Raw genomic sequence first — 17,923 nt, forward strand, 5'->3', positions numbered from 1 at the left:
TTACGTTGCATAGTGTACGGAACTAACAAACTTCCTCGAATCGTCAACAAAGCGTTCTGCTCACGACACATGCGCTTGATGCAAAGCGAGATTAGAAAGCGCGTCAGATTTACAGTCGCTTGCGAATGCATTCCATCGCGTGCGTTCTACGTAACTTATTAACGCAGCTGACCGACGACGTCCTTTGGCAATGTCAACGCACTCGCAGACAGTAAAATTACACACACCTTTGTCCAAGAAAACGGAGCATAAAATGTTGCAGGGGAACGCGTGAGTATGTACATTTCAGTTGAATTGAGAACTGATAACATTTTTCTTTTTAAACTCGCAAGCTCATCTCCCGTACTTTTGTCCCATTGCTTGCGATACATTATGTTCTGGCACGCGCATCGATATTTTCTTTCGTCATTTCCAGGAAGCAATGATGTGTTTTATTTCTCTCTCTTTTTACGAGCCAAGCTTTTACACCTCGCTGCAGTGTCAGTAGCAGGAACGGAATTACTCGGGCGGAAAATTCCAGCAGGGGGGGGGGGGGGGAGAAGGAGGCAAAGAGAAAAAATGAAATATAAAAGCGCGCTTATCGGTTTTGCGACTACGTGCGCCGGCGGACATCGGCCGATAATACCATTCATGCGTGTTGGGGTCGAACTCGCCGTATAGCTGTCCCATACTGACGGACTTGGGATTGAGCACGTAGCAGTGCACCGGAACGAAGGGCTTGCCGCTTGGTTGTGCTCTTCCTCGAAGGCGCGTGCAAGTCTTCTGAAGGACCTCGTAGCACTGCAAATATACAGATGTCATGTATAAGTCAGTCGTTTATTATATACGATCCACACGTGTAGTAAACTACTGAGCTTTCCGTGTGTACTATAGTCGAGGAAATCTTTTTGAATTCCTCAGTTTTTTTGATGAGATGATTCGAAATCAGAGCACGTCTTTGTTTGCGGGTCAATTGCTATGTTATGCTCGTTATATCAGGAAAATACTTTTTGATGTGTACTGTTTTTTTGACCATTCAAGTCCAACGAAAGGTGGCTATTGTTCTACGGGGCATGTTAAAAATCGTCGCTTGCGGATAATAAGCGACAAATCGAGGCTCTTCATTTCCGTACTTACACATTTAACAAATGGCTGCTTTATCGACGAATTTAAATCGAACCGAAAAAAACGCAGTGTCAGAAGAACAATTGAAAAATCGGCCAAGCGCGTGCTCTAATTTTGAATATCCGTGAATGTTCGACCCTAAAAGCTGCGACGGATTTAAAAAGAAAAAAAAACGCCCTCTTACACCCAGCTATAGTCGACAAGTCTGCATTATTCACGTTAATCGATCTACATCTACGATATTCGGGGACACGTGCATGTGTGTACCTTGGGTTGGGTTAAACACGCATTTGGCTGTTTATTCAAGCTCGCGTGTGCGGGAAATCGACCACTGTGTGTACTGCAGACGGTCATATTTTCCCCCTCCCCCTCCTTGACATTTCCAGCACGCGTGCGCCGTATACTGTCACTCGAAGCTTTGCGAGTTATTTTTTAGGGATTTGTTTGAGGACCTGCGTTTATTGTCCCTTTTTTCCAACCTCGATCACCACGAAGGGCGTCCGGCCGTACTCGGGGCGTATCTACTTGCGCTTATATGTTTGCACAGGTATAAGCTTTTGTCGTGAGCCTGTATACTTCCAATGGCGAAAGTTTCGTGGAAAAATAGTTGAAAATACATACCTCCTGCGATTACTCAACGCGAGTATTATACGGTTAAGCACATCGATAGAAGATACGTTTCTTGTAATGTATATTGCAGTTTTTCTCTATCCTTCCAGTATTGCGGCGATATTCATCCGCCAACAAGAGCAACGAGATACAAGTCGCGGTCTACAGCAAGTAACAACGGCTCGCCGTGTCTCTTTTTTTTTCTTTTCCTTTCCTTTTGTACTTCAATACCGTATCGAAAAGTTGCGCTTTGAAACGAAAATTTCCCCGCCCCGTATACTCTTGACGCACACGCGCACAGCCGGTCGTACCTGCGCTGAAAGCAGTACTGCAATCCTTGTATACTAACAGCCTAATTACTATACAGGGTGAGCCGGGCTTAACATCGTCAGTCCGAAAAATTGACGAGAAAAATTAATCGCAGACGAAAATAGCGCAGTCTCTCTCTCTCTCTCTCTCTCTCTCTCTCTCTCTCTCTCTCTCTCTCTCTCTCTCTATCTCTCTTTCGTCCTCTTTTTGCAGCCACGAGAAAATAATCAACTTCGGCCCATAATAATATAATCTCGGGCGGTAGCGTGTCTACTATAGAAGTTAGTAATTAGATAGAGGGAGCGCGTCGGCTCATGGAAAATTAATTTCGTTGATCTCGTCTGCTCGGTATCCCGCACGTGCGCGGCCTGGGTATAGGCACTGGGCCTTCCTCAACGCTACCGGCCTATATTTGCGTTTCGACTCTTGATCCCCCCACGCACATCGAGCCCGGAGTCTAGTGTAGTTCATATCTGGGGAGGATGCGCGGCAAGCCGAGGGTCGAAAAAAGTGGACTGAGATAGAAGGAGCATCGTTTGTAGCACCACCGCAGAAGAGCATCGCCCCTCTCGAGCGAACCCGCAAGCGAACGTAAACACGAGCTCTCGTCGTCCATTCACCGATTTTTCGACCTATGGGAGCCGAATGCACATGTATGTATATATACAGAAGAAGATATACCCCTGCTCTCATCGTCCGGTTCGGAAGAGGGGAAGAGGCAGAGACGCGCGAAAGACTCGCTTCTCGATTAGGCTAATATTTCATATCTTTATCTCCGGCCACGCGGCGCTTCTAATTATCTAGCCTGGCTTGACGAAGAGCGATAATAACTCACGTCCCTCTAATCAATGCGTAAATAATTCGCTAACCATCACCGCCCGACGGATTTCGTTTTTAACCTAATCTACTGTTGGCTTCGCTGTTTTTTCTTCGGGTACACTACTGCGCGGGCGTCAGATGCACGTGAGAGCTAGGGAGGAGGAAAATAAATTGAATAGCTTTTTGACCATTCATGCAGACATCCGCAGTGTTTTCGGCTACAACTGCAGTTGACGAGCGTAGAATTCGCTCAACTTTCGCGATTCTGAACTCTGTTTTTCTATTAACCGCGATTTCCACACGTACTGCACCTGCACAGAAAGTAGAACTTCCTACGCACCACGGGAGGGAAAAACAATCCTATATACGTGGTACGACGCTTCGCTAATTCTGGAATCTCTCGAAAGTTCGAATTCCGAACCGAATTCCAAAGTGCGATTTCATCCTCCTATAGCAAAAGGTATTCTCGGGCCGCGTGTGCAACGCGAGAAAACACCTTGCCTCACAGTCGACCATCATGTTTATTTTCAAGCTCGCACAAAAGCTTCTGCATTACAGCCGCGGAGAGCCAAGCCAAGCCAGCCAATATAGCGGGCTTTCAAGTACGGCCTCCTGCGTATTATGCGCGACGCGCACACAGCCGAGCCGAAAATACGGAGCGTCGGATAATTGCGTTCGGAGAGCAATCGTTCGACAAATTCTCATTAGTTCGTATCTCCGATCGAGCGCGCGAGCGCGCGCGTCAGACGGTGAAAGGCACAGGGCGCATGCGAGCGGACCGCTCGGAGAGCTTGCGGGCGAAAGCTTCGCCGCTCAGTTTCTCTCGCGACGCGCGACCGAGCGGCTCCTTTGTACCGCGCGCAGTGCTACCTACACAGCCTTGTGTACACCGGTTCGAAAAAGCGCGCTGAAATTGATCGAGCGCGGTGACGGATCGTCCAATCCTGTAAAATCGCTGAAAAGGAAGGGAAGTAAAATATTTGAGCATCGCTGATCGATCATGCGGCACAATCGGCGCTGAGGGAGAGAGTCCGGTCTCTGTCTGCGGGCGAATGCCTCTAGTAGGATGAACGCGCTGGTGAGCCTGCTGGCGCAGAGGGGCAGCGCGAGGTGCGGCTGGCTCATGGACGAGAGCCGCGTGCGCCGGGCCATCTCGTTCCAGGACGAGACGGAGGCGTCGCTCGGGCAGCCGGCCGACGGGCGGCCGGCGACGTCGCACCACCAGGTGCCGGCGCGCAATCGTAGCTTCGAGGCCGGCATCGAGGCGTACGAGGAGGAGGCCGGCGACGAGTGCCACTCGCTCTACTTCGTGCTGGACTTCTCGCACCAGTACTACATCCCGTTCATCATCCTGCTGGGCCTGGTGGGCAACCTGCTCTCCTGCGTCGTCTTCCTGAACACGCACCTCAAGATGCGCAGCTCGAGCTACTACTTGGCGGCCCTGGCAACGGCCGACTTTAGCTTCCTCTTCTCGCTGCTGCTCGTCTGGCTGAACAACAGCATCGGCTGGCGGGTGTTCAACAAGGACGGCTGGTGCGAGACCGTCGTCTACGTCTCCTCGGTCTGCAGCAGCCTAAGCGTCTGGCTGATAGTCGCGTTCACGGTCGAGCGCTTCATCGCGGTGCAGTACCCGCTGCACCGGCCGCACATGTGCACGATAGCGCGCGCCAAGAGCATCGTCCTCGCGCTGGTCGTCCTGGCGATGGTCAGCCACTCCTACTCCTTCGTCACGGCCGGGGTCGTCAAGACGCAGGACGGCAACGAGATGTGCGACATGAAGAACGAGTACCTCGAGACGATGCGCATCGTCAGCATCATCGACAGCATCGCCAGCCTCATGGCGCCGCTCGTCCTCATTGTCGTCATGAACACCATGATCATGAGGAACCTGCTGCGCTTCAGCAGGCGCTTCGGCCAGAACAGCTCCGGCGGCCTCTCCACCGAGACGAGGTGTCCCAGCCGGGAGCGCTCCGACATCAATCTCAACCAGATACCGGTGAGCCGTCCTATTGTACGTTCTTACTTTTTTTCTCCGAGCCCCGACGCTTCTCGCCGCGCACGAGAGCAGGGACTTAAAATAAATCTTCGACGGCTGCGTGTTTTGTTTGCGGTGTAAAAAAAGAACGGACTGTACGCACCGAGGCGCGGCAGCGCGAAAGGCTTATGCCGGAAACTTCGGGATACACGTATTGGACCACTGTCGCTACACGGGAAAAAATGGTTAGTTGCAATAACCAAGTACTTGGTTGGGATAACCAAATTGCTTGGGAAAATACGCACCAACTATTTTGTTGGTATCATTTACCAAGTGGACTTAGTTAAGAAAAATTGGTAACCATAACCAACAGTATTGGTTGTAGATAATTAATCTGTCAGTACAACCAAGATAATTGTTGGCTCAGGAAATAATTTAGTTCTGCTTACTAAAAAAAATAGTTAAGTTTGTTTCCAGAACAAAGCGGAAAAAAATTTTTCGTCGTTTTTTTACTCTTTTTTGTTTATTATTTATTGTTTATTTATTTATTATTAATTATTTATTCGTGCAGATTTATTTTATAGACCCGCTTACAAGTGTGCTATTATTTTTTACAATTTTATAATATAATTAATATATATGAAAAAAATTTCGCCCTCACTGGGGATCGAGAACACGGGTCCTTCAACTCCAAAGGCGGAGACTCTGTCGTCGCGCTAGCGATGCAGGTGGTAAATAAGAACATTTTTGAAAATATACGCTGCAACTCGGATTTCAACTAATATCTTGGTAATTACAACAAAAATATTGGTTGACCCACTATGAAAACAGTGATGAACCAGAAAAATTGTTGTCCTTACCAAGTAAATTGGTTAGTAACCTATAAAGTCGACTTTTTCATTGTAAAAAAGTCGGTCAAATTAACCAAGCACTTAGTTCTCATAACCAATGTTTGATTAACCAATTATCACTTGGTTACCACAACTAACCATTTTTTCCGTGTATGCATCACACCTACAGTCCGATCAAAGTTATCTCATTATATTTTATCATTATCTCGGTAGGTGGATACGCTCGTAAATTCAGAGCCATAGCTCTCCGCTGTACGTGAAAACACCTACTCACGGAAAAACAAGCTTACACGGAAAAAAATGGTTAGTTACAGTGACAAACCGCTTGGCAAAATACGCACCAACTATTTTTTTTGGTTAACCTTACCAATAACTTGATAAATGATACCAAAAAAACATTTACTTGACATTTTTATATTTAGAGATTTCGCTACGTTTATTAGCCTTTTTCTTGCCAAGATTTTCACTTTTGAAAAAAGTTTTTTTTTGAGAGATAAGTACCCCTGGTAGAAATGTCAACAGTCAATGGTTTAGCAATGGCTTATTTAACCAATAAAGCAAATGAACCGCTTAGAAAACCGCTAAATAACCGCATACTGTAATAGAAGCTTATACACAGCTCCTTACAGTTCATTTGCTTAAATTCAATTTACTAGTCATGTGTATACAATTGTGAGGTTAGAACTTTTATTAATAAATATAGATTTACTTATATAATTGATTAAAATTGAGAAAAGGTTGGGAAATGCAAAGGACATGTTATATTTAGATAGGTTAAGAGGTTAGGATAATTACTAGCTTAATGAAAAAGTTTGATTTTATTAATATTCCAATTTTTTACATTTGATATAGTCATTAGATAAGAATTACACTTTTTTCTTGTCATCGGTGATTTTGGACCAAAATCTCAAATCAGTCAATTAAAGTGATAACACAATAAAGATTATTTAAACTTATTCATCAGCTCTTGGCATTTCCAAAAAGAATAGATATCAATACCTTTCAATTTGCAGTTTAGAAGCTATTCAGAAGATTCAAAAGTATTTTAAGCTTTGGGACGTGGTTTTCAATTTTGGATGATAAGAATTTTCCAGTAACTTTTGAACTGCAAATGGAAAGGTATTGATATGTATTCTTTTTGGAAATGTCAAGAGCTGATGAATAAGTTTAAATAATCTTTATTGTGTTATCACTTTAATTGACTGATTTGAGATTTTGGTCCAAAATCACTGATGACAAGAAAAATGTGAAATTCTTATCTAATGTACTCGTAGCCACAATGAGTGTTTAAATGAGTTCATTTTTAGTTTAGTTTTGTTGAACAGGGCATTTTGCACTTTTATCATGCTAATACAAACAATTTCTATTTATTTTATTTAATCAGACAGCATAACATTATGAAATAACAGTTGATGACTTGGTACGGTCAAGTAAAATGAAGTGCAGTGCATGCGTATCATACAAAATCTTGTTCAGATAGTGGAGTAGGACTGTATCAAATATAAACAATTGGAATATTAATAAAATGTAACTGATTAATTTAGCTGTTGATTATCCTAACCTCATAACCTCAAATTAACCTCCGGCAGACATCTTGAAAACTTAGCGGTTTCTAAGCCACATTTTTTGTCAAATTTTAGCTTAGCAACCGTTAAAGCAGTTAGCTAAGTCTAAAGGTCTTAGCAAATCCGAACCGTTAATTTTCTACCAGGGTACCTATACCGCGTAATTCACTTAGATGTTATCTGCTGATAAGTCATTTTGTATCTCGTCGTCATGACCGCTTAATCCGTGGCAAAATGATCGATACAGCGATAACGTTTCAATGAAACCCGTTAACTCTATGAGTTTTGAAAAGAAGAAAAAAAAAACTGAAAATCCGAGTCGCGAATTCAATGGTCAATACACTACTTTTCTCCGAATGCGTCATAATTTATAAGTTACTTAAATATAACAACAACAATCGATTAATATGAAATGCCTTGCCGCAAATAATATTCCCAGAGTTTCTCCATCAGCAGAACAAGACAAATAAACAAAATGGAGAATCACCTGTAGATGAATTATTTTAGGTTGGCTTCGTCTAAATATAAACGAAATTTTCATTGCCTCGATATTCCTACGGGCCGAGTTAGCCGCGTTGGCGGTTTATACAGTTGGCGGTTACGCAGATGGATAAACAATTGCAGAAAACTCATCACGCGGAATCCAGTTATAATGGGATATTCCATTGCTGTTATAAGATTCAAACGTATCCCGGCAAAAAATAGATCAACTCTGTTGGTCATCATGTTAATCAAATGGAAATATTTCTACTAAAAATTAATACATAACTGAGTACGAACTTCTAACTTTGTAAAATGATGGAAATTACATGACGAATATTGACTATGCCGCGGTTTATCGTAATTTTGGTTCTTTTATTTGTTATAAATAAATAAGTTACTCTCGTTGTTTGCCATTTTGTGCCGCAAAATCTGAATTTCAATTCATTTCTTCAAGGATTTCATAACTTTCTGAAGCTGGCATTAGAACTATAATACAAAGATACAGATTTATGAGGGCGCGAGTCATAACTAACTTCATCCGGTCATGACTTTTTTATATAGGGATTGAGCAGCGCAGTACAGTGTATCATGAATGGTTGTTCGGGGTTGTACACATGCATCATCTGCGTGTTTTTCGGCAAAACAAATTGATTCACGTTTTCGTGCTTGCGAGATACATTCCGAACTGTACATTTTAAATCATTATGTAAGGTGTAAGGTGTTGTATTGTGTGGATACATCAATACTCAAATTTATCTATGACTATAAGCATACGCGTGTGTAGATACGTGCGGTATCAGTCTACGATTAGCGAAACCAAATGTGGCATTGCAAAACCGGAGTAGTGATTGACCGGCGGGCCACCAATGCCCACGTGCATCAGTAGTTTGTTAAACTTATGTGTGCGTATCCTTCTGGCGACAGACGCTGATTGGCAATTAGCCTCCACGTGTTAACATATAATCCATCCAAGCAGCGCCTTTTGTGTCGCTATATAATGCTATTGTTTGGAGTGTGCTGAATCCGTTCCATTAGGCCAGCGACGCTGGACAGCCCTTCGAATTTAGCAGCTGACCATAAGATTACCAAGCTTGCCACGAGTAATCCTGTAATTCAAGTACTATCAGCATCTACTACCCACGAATCAGATATATTCATCCAGTATGTGCGAGTCGTCGATGATTAATTGTCAGTCGAAATATAATGAAAACATATAAAGTACACTATAAATAAGACCAGTATCATACACTGTAAAATCTATTTGCTCGACGTCCGTCTATATTTCTGCAAAAGACATTTTCAACAGAGTATGACTTTGCGACGTTCCTGCAACGTTTGAACGATGTTTTTCATAAAAAACAGTTTCAATAACAGCTTTCCTGATGAAACATCCAACATGAATTCAGTTATCGTACTTGGATTCAAGGACTGGCGTTTATTACGCAGAACTGCTGAGATCGGAGAAATTCTTGTGCGAGCTGCATAAGATATTTTATAATTTTGTCATAATTACAAACTCCCTCGCTATGTTAAATTCGTGTACTGCAATATTGCTAAACAAATTAAAATCTGCAATTAAGGTAAAGCCACTTTGTATATATATTTCAGTGCTCATTATACAGTTCAGTATATCGTTTAAAATACAAGCAAGTAGGATCTGAACCTACGACTTCCATAAATGCCACTCCTTGACAAGTGTACTCTTTCTATTATTTCTCGTCGACCGTATATCATCGAGCTTTTGGCTGATTTTCCAAAAAATAAGGAAAGTATAAAACGACTCTCCCGCGCGAAAGCGTAGAAAGCCACAGGGTAAATAAATATACATGTACAGAAATATTTTTTGCTCGCTTCGATATATGATCGCGCAAAAAGTGTCCGGGATATTTTGTCTGTTACAGCTCATAACTGATGCTTTCGCCTGTGTGCACGAAACCCGTATATATTGAAGGAAATCAATTTTGCATAAAATCGAGATCAATCGTGTGCGTCAGAGGATTTATTTGTCACGTAAATCTAGTTGTGTAAGATATGTCACGCCTGCAGATCTCGGCGCCTTCTATACACGTTAAAGTCTTGTATAACAGTTACTAATAATCCTTTTTATGTATGCCCTGCTATGTATATCACTTGTTCGGTCGTTTTTCAAATTCAAGCTTTTTTCCCAAGTGATATTGATCGCGTAAACACCCGTTTGTCACAAGATTCCACTGTTTTTTTTTTCTACATACGATGAAAAGAATTTGCCAAAAATTATACGAACTGTATACAACAAATATTCGAAAGTGCGCTTTCCCGTAACCTGTGAGAGTTATGGTTGGATTAAAGCAGTCAATTGTTTTGAGAGTCCGGCCGGAAAATAGCGGACTAATAGAATTAATATTTTCTTTGGAATTTTCTTCAGGATCTCTTTAGTGAATCTATCGGGTTTGCTTGAATATTCGGCGCAAAAACAGCGAGAGTCGGAACTGAAATTTTCATGATTATTCCATGTTTTCAACTGCGGGTAACTTTTGACCAAATTCAGCATTTTCAACGCATTTTTTTAAAATTAAAGCTCTTTTATCGTACTTTCATTCTGCTAATACACATTATTTGTTTGTGCCCTCGTTTATGAATTTGAGAGGCCGAGAAAACAGTTTCACAAGGCACTTTTTTTCAGTGTTGGAATATGGTTTGACACTGTTTAGACATGTTATACAATTAGAAAATAAGTGCTTCGGGCGCGTGGCCTAACAATTTTTTTTCGCTGCGTTTTATGTCAAGAAAGTGTATTTTTCCCGTAGAATTTCCCAGATACTTCTTTGATTAAAAATTTGATTCCACTTGGAGCAATTGCCGTGGGATGGAAGAAAAATATCTCATTTTACAGAGAGGGTCGCGCGCAGTTTCCATCAGTCGCATATAAAAACACACATCTCACGAAAGAAAATGAAAAATTATGCTTTGTTGCAGAGTGGCAGCAGCAGCAATAACGGAGCCAATGGGATTGCCCTCAGTTCGGGCATCGGCGCTCGCAGACAGCCGTCCCAGCAATCATTCCAATCGTCCAAGAACAATCACTCGAATCATTCACGCACGCAGCAACAACAGCAGCAGCAGCAACAACAACAACAGACGACGACGACGTCGCCGCCACAAGCGCAGCAGGCACCCTCGACTATCGTCCCCCCCTCGACCCCGAGGAACGCATACGTGCTGCCTGAAATTACCTCGCGTTGCATACGTGAGTGACATACAATATTCTTCAGTGGCAGTTTTTTCTTCTTTTTAATGGACCTGCACCGTACCTTTTATACGGATATATTGCCGATGTTAATTTGTGCGATAATTTGCTGCCAAGTTCTGGGAAAACGTGGGCTTTTATGATTTAAAAGAAATTACAGGGCGTAGTTGTCGGTACAATCGGTGCGCGGAAGTGAGCTGGACATTATGCGTCAACGGGATCCTGGAGAAAAAAAAAATTTAATCACGCTTTCCTTCCGAACGTCTAACCTGGGCTAAAATAAACAATAAACAATCGATCTGACCTCACAGAAAACATTTGAAGTATCTGGAAAGTATATTTCAAGTATTCTTTTTCCTGGGATTCTGTTGATAAATGCTGTCCAGCTTCACTTCATAAGGTCCTGTAATTTTTTGATGGTCATAAAAGCCCTCGCTTTTCTAGAAGTTGGGAGTAAACGATCGCGTAAATTACTATTGGTCGCGGTGTATATAAAAGTTACCACTGAGAGAAAGATTTAGCAACAGTTAATAAATATAGTATAACTGTTAACATAGGTAAAGTGGGTTTTCGGCGAAATATGTAAAACAATTTCGTATCCTTTGACGCGATTATTAAAACCGAAGGTAATACAGAATAGATATAAAATAAAGACATAGTTTGTTGCATGAGATCATCCATGGTGGTATGTATTCTCAAAAACTTGCATTTGCTGTATACCGCTTTTCCTTTACGATGGATAAACACAATCCACGGATATCTTAATTTATTAAACGTGCGGTGCGCAATGGTGCAATATTTAATCCTGGATCTCGGCCTTTCGACCTGCTCTTGCAATGATCACCGAAACCCGTTTACAGAAACTATTCTAGCTTTAAATGAGAACTTGGCGCCACCTATTGCTCATCAAATAAACTACTGTTTTTCTTAAACAAGGCATATTAATTATTAATTAACAGCTTATATTTTATTTGACATTAAAAAACGTTATTCCCCGTGAGTATATATTAATGTTTGTTGTGAAACATAATCCTTCTCTCAGTGAAAGTTTCGCAAAAGCTTATTCCAGAAAGACGCGGACAGCTTTACAAAATGCAGTTTTTTACAAATTAGTTTTACGATTTATTTCACAAACATTGCCGTGCAACTTGCCGTTTTTCAGATGTGAGGTCGTCTTCTAGGAATTTGGTCTCCACGCGCAATCAGCAAAGCATCACAAAAATGCTTTTGTTGATTAGCACCGTGTTTATTCTGCTCAATCTACCAAGGTAATTGATAAATTAATTATCACAATGCTTTGTGTGCTATAGCTATGTATGGGATGCAAAATTGGAGAGAATAACGAGAAACGGCGTATAATCAAAATTTGGGCTTTTCAAACGGAAAATTATCCTTCGAAATCATGAGCGGATGATTCGCGTTGTCCAAGCAATTCTTTGTTACAATGATTGCATTCTTTCTCATTAGCACAAAATATTTCTCTGTATAAATAAGAGCACTCGAAGCTATAAATCAGTCGGGATATACGCGAAAAAGTGGACATTTTTTCAGCAAAATTTGTTTTTCTGTCGATGCAGCAGTGTTTATTATATGTGCGAACCGAAAATTTCATCGAGTAAAAGTCTTGATTATATAATATCTCTCGTGTAATAATACCACGACGAGAGTGATATATTGAGTCGGCGTACGTTGAACTAATAGGAAATGATTTTTTTTTCAGCTACGTTATACGACTGTGTGTCTTTTTCTTCACACTGGCGCGCAAGGACACGCCAGCGTTACTCTGGTGTCTCCAGCAGTTTTTCATGCTATTGTACTATACGAATTTCAGTATCAATTTCTTATTGTACGCAATGTGCGGTATCACGTTTAGGCGTTGCCTGGGGCAACTCCTACGGAAGATCCTTAAAAGCCTGACGAGGTATCACTGCAACCCTCAGCGTTATATATAGCGATTGTTCAGACACTCGAGGTCATTCAAAAGCCCTACAGAAACGCTTAACATGATGACCCCGAGAGAGAATTTGGAACTACCCTGAACGTCGCGAGACATAGACTTGTTCAAATTGTAAATCGTTTTTTGTAATTAACAAATCATTGGAATTTCGCGTTATTTTTCAGGAATGTATATCGTGGCGTAAATTATATATAGTTCTTATAGAACGATTAGTCAGTTTACGCGAAAGTCGAGATAACGTCAGTATTAGCCCGTTACAACCATCACAGTTCCTATGCTGTCGAAATTTTATTGTTGGAATGTATAAATATTAATGATGATGATGCTATTATTGTGTCATGTGTTGCGTCAATAAAGATTCCATATAGCTAATTTGCTTTGAAAATACATGTATTTGATTATAGCTAATCAATATAGAACGATAGAACGCCATTATGATATAAAAATGGCGTAACTGTAGCCCTTTACAGCACGGCGCGTACTTTTAATAATTTTTTTTAAAGATTACTGTAATGAGCGTCGTTTTTTGTTTTAATAAAAAAATTGATCCATTTGGCCCTCCGATTTGCTTGAAAGGTGTGAAAAGGCGTGAAAATCCTTGCGTACATTAAAAACAATCGTACGCACTAAGAGCAAAATGTCCTTTTTCACATTGCAAAAGACTTACTCTCACTCTTAGTCCACGACATATTATTACAAGGCTGCCGTTTGTTATTAAAATAATTGAAATTACTTTTCTTACGAAGATGTTTAGCCTGCAAGCTCGAGTCAGATGGCATCAGCACGCATTAAAATTGCCATGGCCGCCACACCCATAACATAGCTAAAGACATATAGCTGTGCTAGTCTGACGCAAACTCATGTGACTAGCGTACTCTACGTTACAAACATGATTTTTTGCATAATTACTAAAAATTTCGCAAAACCTGGTCGCAAATCTGGCTTGAGCTTGCAAGGCAAACATCCTCACAAGTAATCATTTCGTAATTTCATAAAAATTTCTAATACATTTTTTTAAAGTAAAGCTTGCGTAAAATGTATATATTTTCGAAGAAAGAGCATGCTGATGCATAAAATATGAAGATGTATTTTGTCAAACATAAAGAAGTGGCGATATATTATAATCGATGAAATTTGACATTCTGAATGTATGATATTTTATTAACGAGCTCTATTCTATGTATGCTGTATGTAATGTATATGTTTGATCGTATATTGAATATTAAAATTAAGAAGTATTTATGAATAACACTAGACGACAGTTTTACGAAAACAAGAAGAAAAATCTATATATTTATTAAGAAAGAAATGTACATATAATATAAAAGAAAAGCAAATTGACATCCAATAATGGAGTGTATTAAAGCGAACGTCTTATCCAGATATTTTACGTTTAGAATTAGTTGCTGAATAAAAATTTCCACAGACAGACGCGATATAGAAGATAAAACATAAGTCAGGAGGTCGATACTACGTCTGATGGGATCGTTCTTCTGTTCTCGTCTCATCATTACATTGTTACCGCCTTCGCAATTTTATTGGACACTGTAACGCCGGGCTGTGTTAGGCATGAGCAGACACTAATGAAATTTCGGATGAAAGACTTCCAGTCCTATTAGCGATGGCTTTCTCATTCGGCCCTTCTTTCGGTTCTCTGCACTTTAACGAGATCTCGAGCAAATGCCTTTTACCGAACTTTGGGAGATGACGCATTCAAATTTTTCTTTTCATGTTGTTTTGCATAGAACACAAGGAGCATTCTGTGTGATCTTAGATCATATTTTTTCACGAGATCTTGTAAAGGCAGACTTGTTTTTATTTATTATTATGAGAATTGCATCTGTCAGTAAATTTAGCAAGTTGGTGGCTGTAATTGTTATCTGAAAATAGCCAGAAGTAATTTCTTTTGTGTATAGGTGATTTAATAATCTGTAAATAATAATCTGTAAATAAGTATCAACGATCTCCAAATCTATTATATAATCTATTTCTTATTGGATTATCATTTCCTCGTTCGAACGTATTTTATAATTTCTAATAAGTTTTCTGTACATTGTTGGTTCTTATTGTTAAAAATTGAGACAACATTTTGTCGGTATCAAGTTATATTTGTACAATATGCCATAGATAGGCATGGTCATACTACTACCGATTCTTCTCTCTTATACGATATAATAAAAATAGAAATGTACGATCAAAAAATAAACTTAGCGCAAACAAGAATTCTATTTTATGCTTATCATTCTGGATCACGTATTGACCCTCGACGTTTGCAGTCCAATAAGATTCCCGATAAATTTTCGTATACTTTTTCTTATTTCTCTTCATCGTCAATATATGGGCAATTTATATCGAGAAGGTATTTTGTTTCAATTCTATATATTATAGATTTCAATAGTAATGAAGTCCCTTACAAATCAATAAACTTTAGGATTATTGATTCCAAAACAAAAGTTTTGATAATAAATCCAATCGCAATTAATATTTCAATTTTCTAATTCTTGGTAAAAGCTTCTATCGGACCCTCCTAACAGACTAGTCTCTTTGTATAAAAATTTAATTGTGAATAAAAATATCGTCAGAGCTATTTCAGCAAAAACGGAATTGACACATGCGTGGGTTTATAGCTAAAGATGCTTTCAAGGTGTTTCATCTTGCATTATCCCTAACAGAAAGTGTATACGTGACACCGAAATGTACACTTTTATATATAAGATGGACAAAGAGATGACCCGCCCATGGCCAGAAAAAAGAAAAGACCCTCGTTTCTTCTTTGATTGTATGTCCTAAGGAAGGATACGAATAACCATTAGATCTTCTATAAATTAATTATTATTTTCTATTATTTTATGTTTTATTTTACGCTTGCAATTTTAAAGATGACTTATAATGCCGATAAAATGTTCGGACAACGATTAAATGTTTTATTTTGAAAATTACAAGATATAAATTATTTAAAATTCAAGTAACTTTTTAAGTTTTGTCCATGTGATACTTAAATCTTTAGTTGAATCACAATCATCCTTATAAAGTAAAATGTAGTTTCTAAAATTTCTAAGCATACGTGACCCAGAAACACGTTGAAGGATTAACTGAATGTTTGTTAAACTCTGCTAATGGTTGAGCATTCGCTGTATGAATTATCGAAATCATCCATTGATACAAATGATACAAGTGATCTCGCGTGAGCGTGCAAACGCGTGAACGTATTTATTTAATACGAGGAATGCAATGAAAATTTGAATATGCAGTAGGTCATTTCTATCATGCTCATCATTGCTAAATTTAAAATGATTGTATAAGCGCGAATGACGTGCTTTTTGAAAATTAATGTACTTGTGACTTCTATGTATGTATATACAAGAATAATTGATAATACATGCAATATGTAACATCAATATAGATGTCCGTAATGTATCAACCCTGTAGATGCTGCTTTAAAGTGATTCATATAGCAGCTAAATGTACTAAATTAGTGCATTTGGCGTGTTAATTGCATAAACTTTTCAATTCTTAACGAGTTTTTTTCTCAGATGCCGTGATAGCGATATTGATATTATTTTGTTTGGAATAATTAGCTAATATACATATACAGGGTAATTGATCTAGGGCTCTTGAAAAAATGCCTGTATCTCTATATGTGTGTAAATGCAATTTCTGAATGCACGTCATTATTTTATATCTTTAGTCATGTTTATTTTTAGAATCATTTTTCTTATGCTGTAATGGTTATAAACAAAACCAGACTTAAGTTGTTTTGTAGGTAATAAATTGATTTCTCACTTTTTCCCCAAAATCTTCAAAATCTGATGTAATCGTTATTTTCAGAAAAAAATAATAATCGTTCTGAATGTAAGCCATAAAATTTATATTTAAAGCTCTAGAGATTTAACAAATGTGTAAATGTATGTTTCAGCGGTATCTATATATACATGTAATATATTGATGTATACAAATTTTTATGGTTATTTAACTTGAATAATGCATACATCTTGTCAGTCTCAACGAAGTTGAACAATCTAGTAACATTAGCATATATTCATATCTTATATTTTTTCGGCAGAGAAAAATTGTTGGGAACTTATCGATCCAGAGAGGGGAAAAAAGAAAAATCTTTCAAATTCCTTAGCTTTTCACATACAACTTGCGCGTCTCTATTTCACATATTCCCAACAACATTCCTTTGCTGGTGACCACTGAGGGATGAAAGCAGCCTTAGAGTCTCTAAAACAATCTTTGTATATTCTTTTAACCTTAATACCGTCCACTTCAAATAAATTTCGTGGGTTGATTGTTGGTTATCACTTTTCGCAGTCACCTAAATATGCATACCAAACTAGATTTTCTTCTGCTGGAATGAAAAGTATCTTGGGTTCCCTACAATACACATTAACCAATTCTATTTGTTTAATTGCTAATGTACATAGAACATTGTAAATAAAGTACAAAATATGTATCAATATAAATGTATATTCTGAACTAAATTATCCGCCTGATCGGCTGGTTAATTAAATATATACGTATATATTTGTATGAAACTATAACGAGTCATTAATTTTTTCCATTTAAACCACCACCCACACATGCGAGAAAAATTGAATCTACCGCTGGGAAGAAAGTTAGTACTTAGTTTGTTTTCCATATAAAATGCTGTATAATCCAGTGATTTTTAATTTTCCCCAAAGTTCTCTGCGGACTTTCAACCAACTTACAGCAGGCTTATCTACGCTGATGAATCATTCTGCTCTTAATGAAAGTGCACGTTTTAAAAATAAAATTAAGGCTATATAGTAGTAGCGAACACACAGAATAATTTGTCCAATTACGGGGAAGAGTTAGTAAAAGAAAATATACATTCAAATGTATGCACGGGCAAACAGGAAGAATTTAAATAAAGAAAAAGGCGCGCATAAGTTATTCATTGTTTCACGCATGTTTCGGGAGATGGCCACCTCGAAGAAAATGAAAAGAGCGAATAATCTGGGAGAGAAAGATCCATACGAGAGCTGTTTTGCAGATGGGACA

General features: G+C 39.2%; 2 protein-coding genes across 8 annotated transcripts in view; one reads left to right on the plus strand and one right to left on the minus strand.

Moving 5' to 3' along the window:
* LOC100114223 (dynein heavy chain 1, axonemal) overlaps window positions 1-17,923 on the minus strand; it is a 55,317-nt gene that overhangs the window by 24,298 nt on the left and 13,096 nt on the right. For all 6 annotated transcript variants that reach the window (XM_031931151.1, XM_031931146.1, XM_008206625.2 and 3 more), the window contains exon 24: window positions 626-780. In XM_031931151.1, the coding sequence (XP_031787011.1) occupies window positions 626-780 (155 nt within the window). The remainder of the gene's footprint in view (window positions 1-625; window positions 781-17,923) is intronic.
* On the plus strand, window positions 3,674-17,436 carry LOC107980529 (alpha-2C adrenergic receptor). 2 transcript variants are annotated; one of them, XM_031931197.1, is made up of 4 exons: window positions 3,674-4,852; window positions 10,671-10,941; window positions 12,104-12,209; window positions 12,662-17,436. In XM_031931197.1, the coding sequence occupies exons 1-4, from the start codon at window positions 3,908-3,910 to the stop codon at window positions 12,891-12,893; spliced, it is 1,554 nt and encodes a 517-aa protein (XP_031787057.1). In that variant the 5' UTR covers window positions 3,674-3,907; the 3' UTR covers window positions 12,894-17,436. The 2 variants fall into 2 exon arrangements, with proteins under 2 accessions (XP_031787057.1, XP_016836853.1); XM_016981364.2 differs by having other exon boundaries at window positions 3,674-4,837.

This window comes from Nasonia vitripennis, chromosome 1 (genome assembly GCF_009193385.2).
Source record: "Nasonia vitripennis strain AsymCx chromosome 1, Nvit_psr_1.1, whole genome shotgun sequence".
Classification (NCBI taxonomy): domain Eukaryota; kingdom Metazoa; phylum Arthropoda; class Insecta; order Hymenoptera; family Pteromalidae; genus Nasonia; species Nasonia vitripennis.

What these genes read in the sequence shown, in the direction of transcription:
- LOC107980529 (XM_031931197.1), top strand. Translation starts at nt 3,908, where the DNA reads ATGAACGCGCTGGTGAGCCTGCTGGCGCAGAGGGGCAGCGCGAGGTGC. An exon ending in TACCGGTGAGCCGTCCTATT is followed by an intron (nt 4,853 to 10,670) that starts GTACGTTCTTAC and finishes GCTTTGTTGCAG; the next exon opens with AGTGGCAGCAGCAGCAATAA. An exon ending in ATTCTGCTCAATCTACCAAG is followed by an intron (nt 12,210 to 12,661) that starts GTAATTGATAAA and finishes TTTTTTTTTCAG; the next exon opens with CTACGTTATACGACTGTGTG.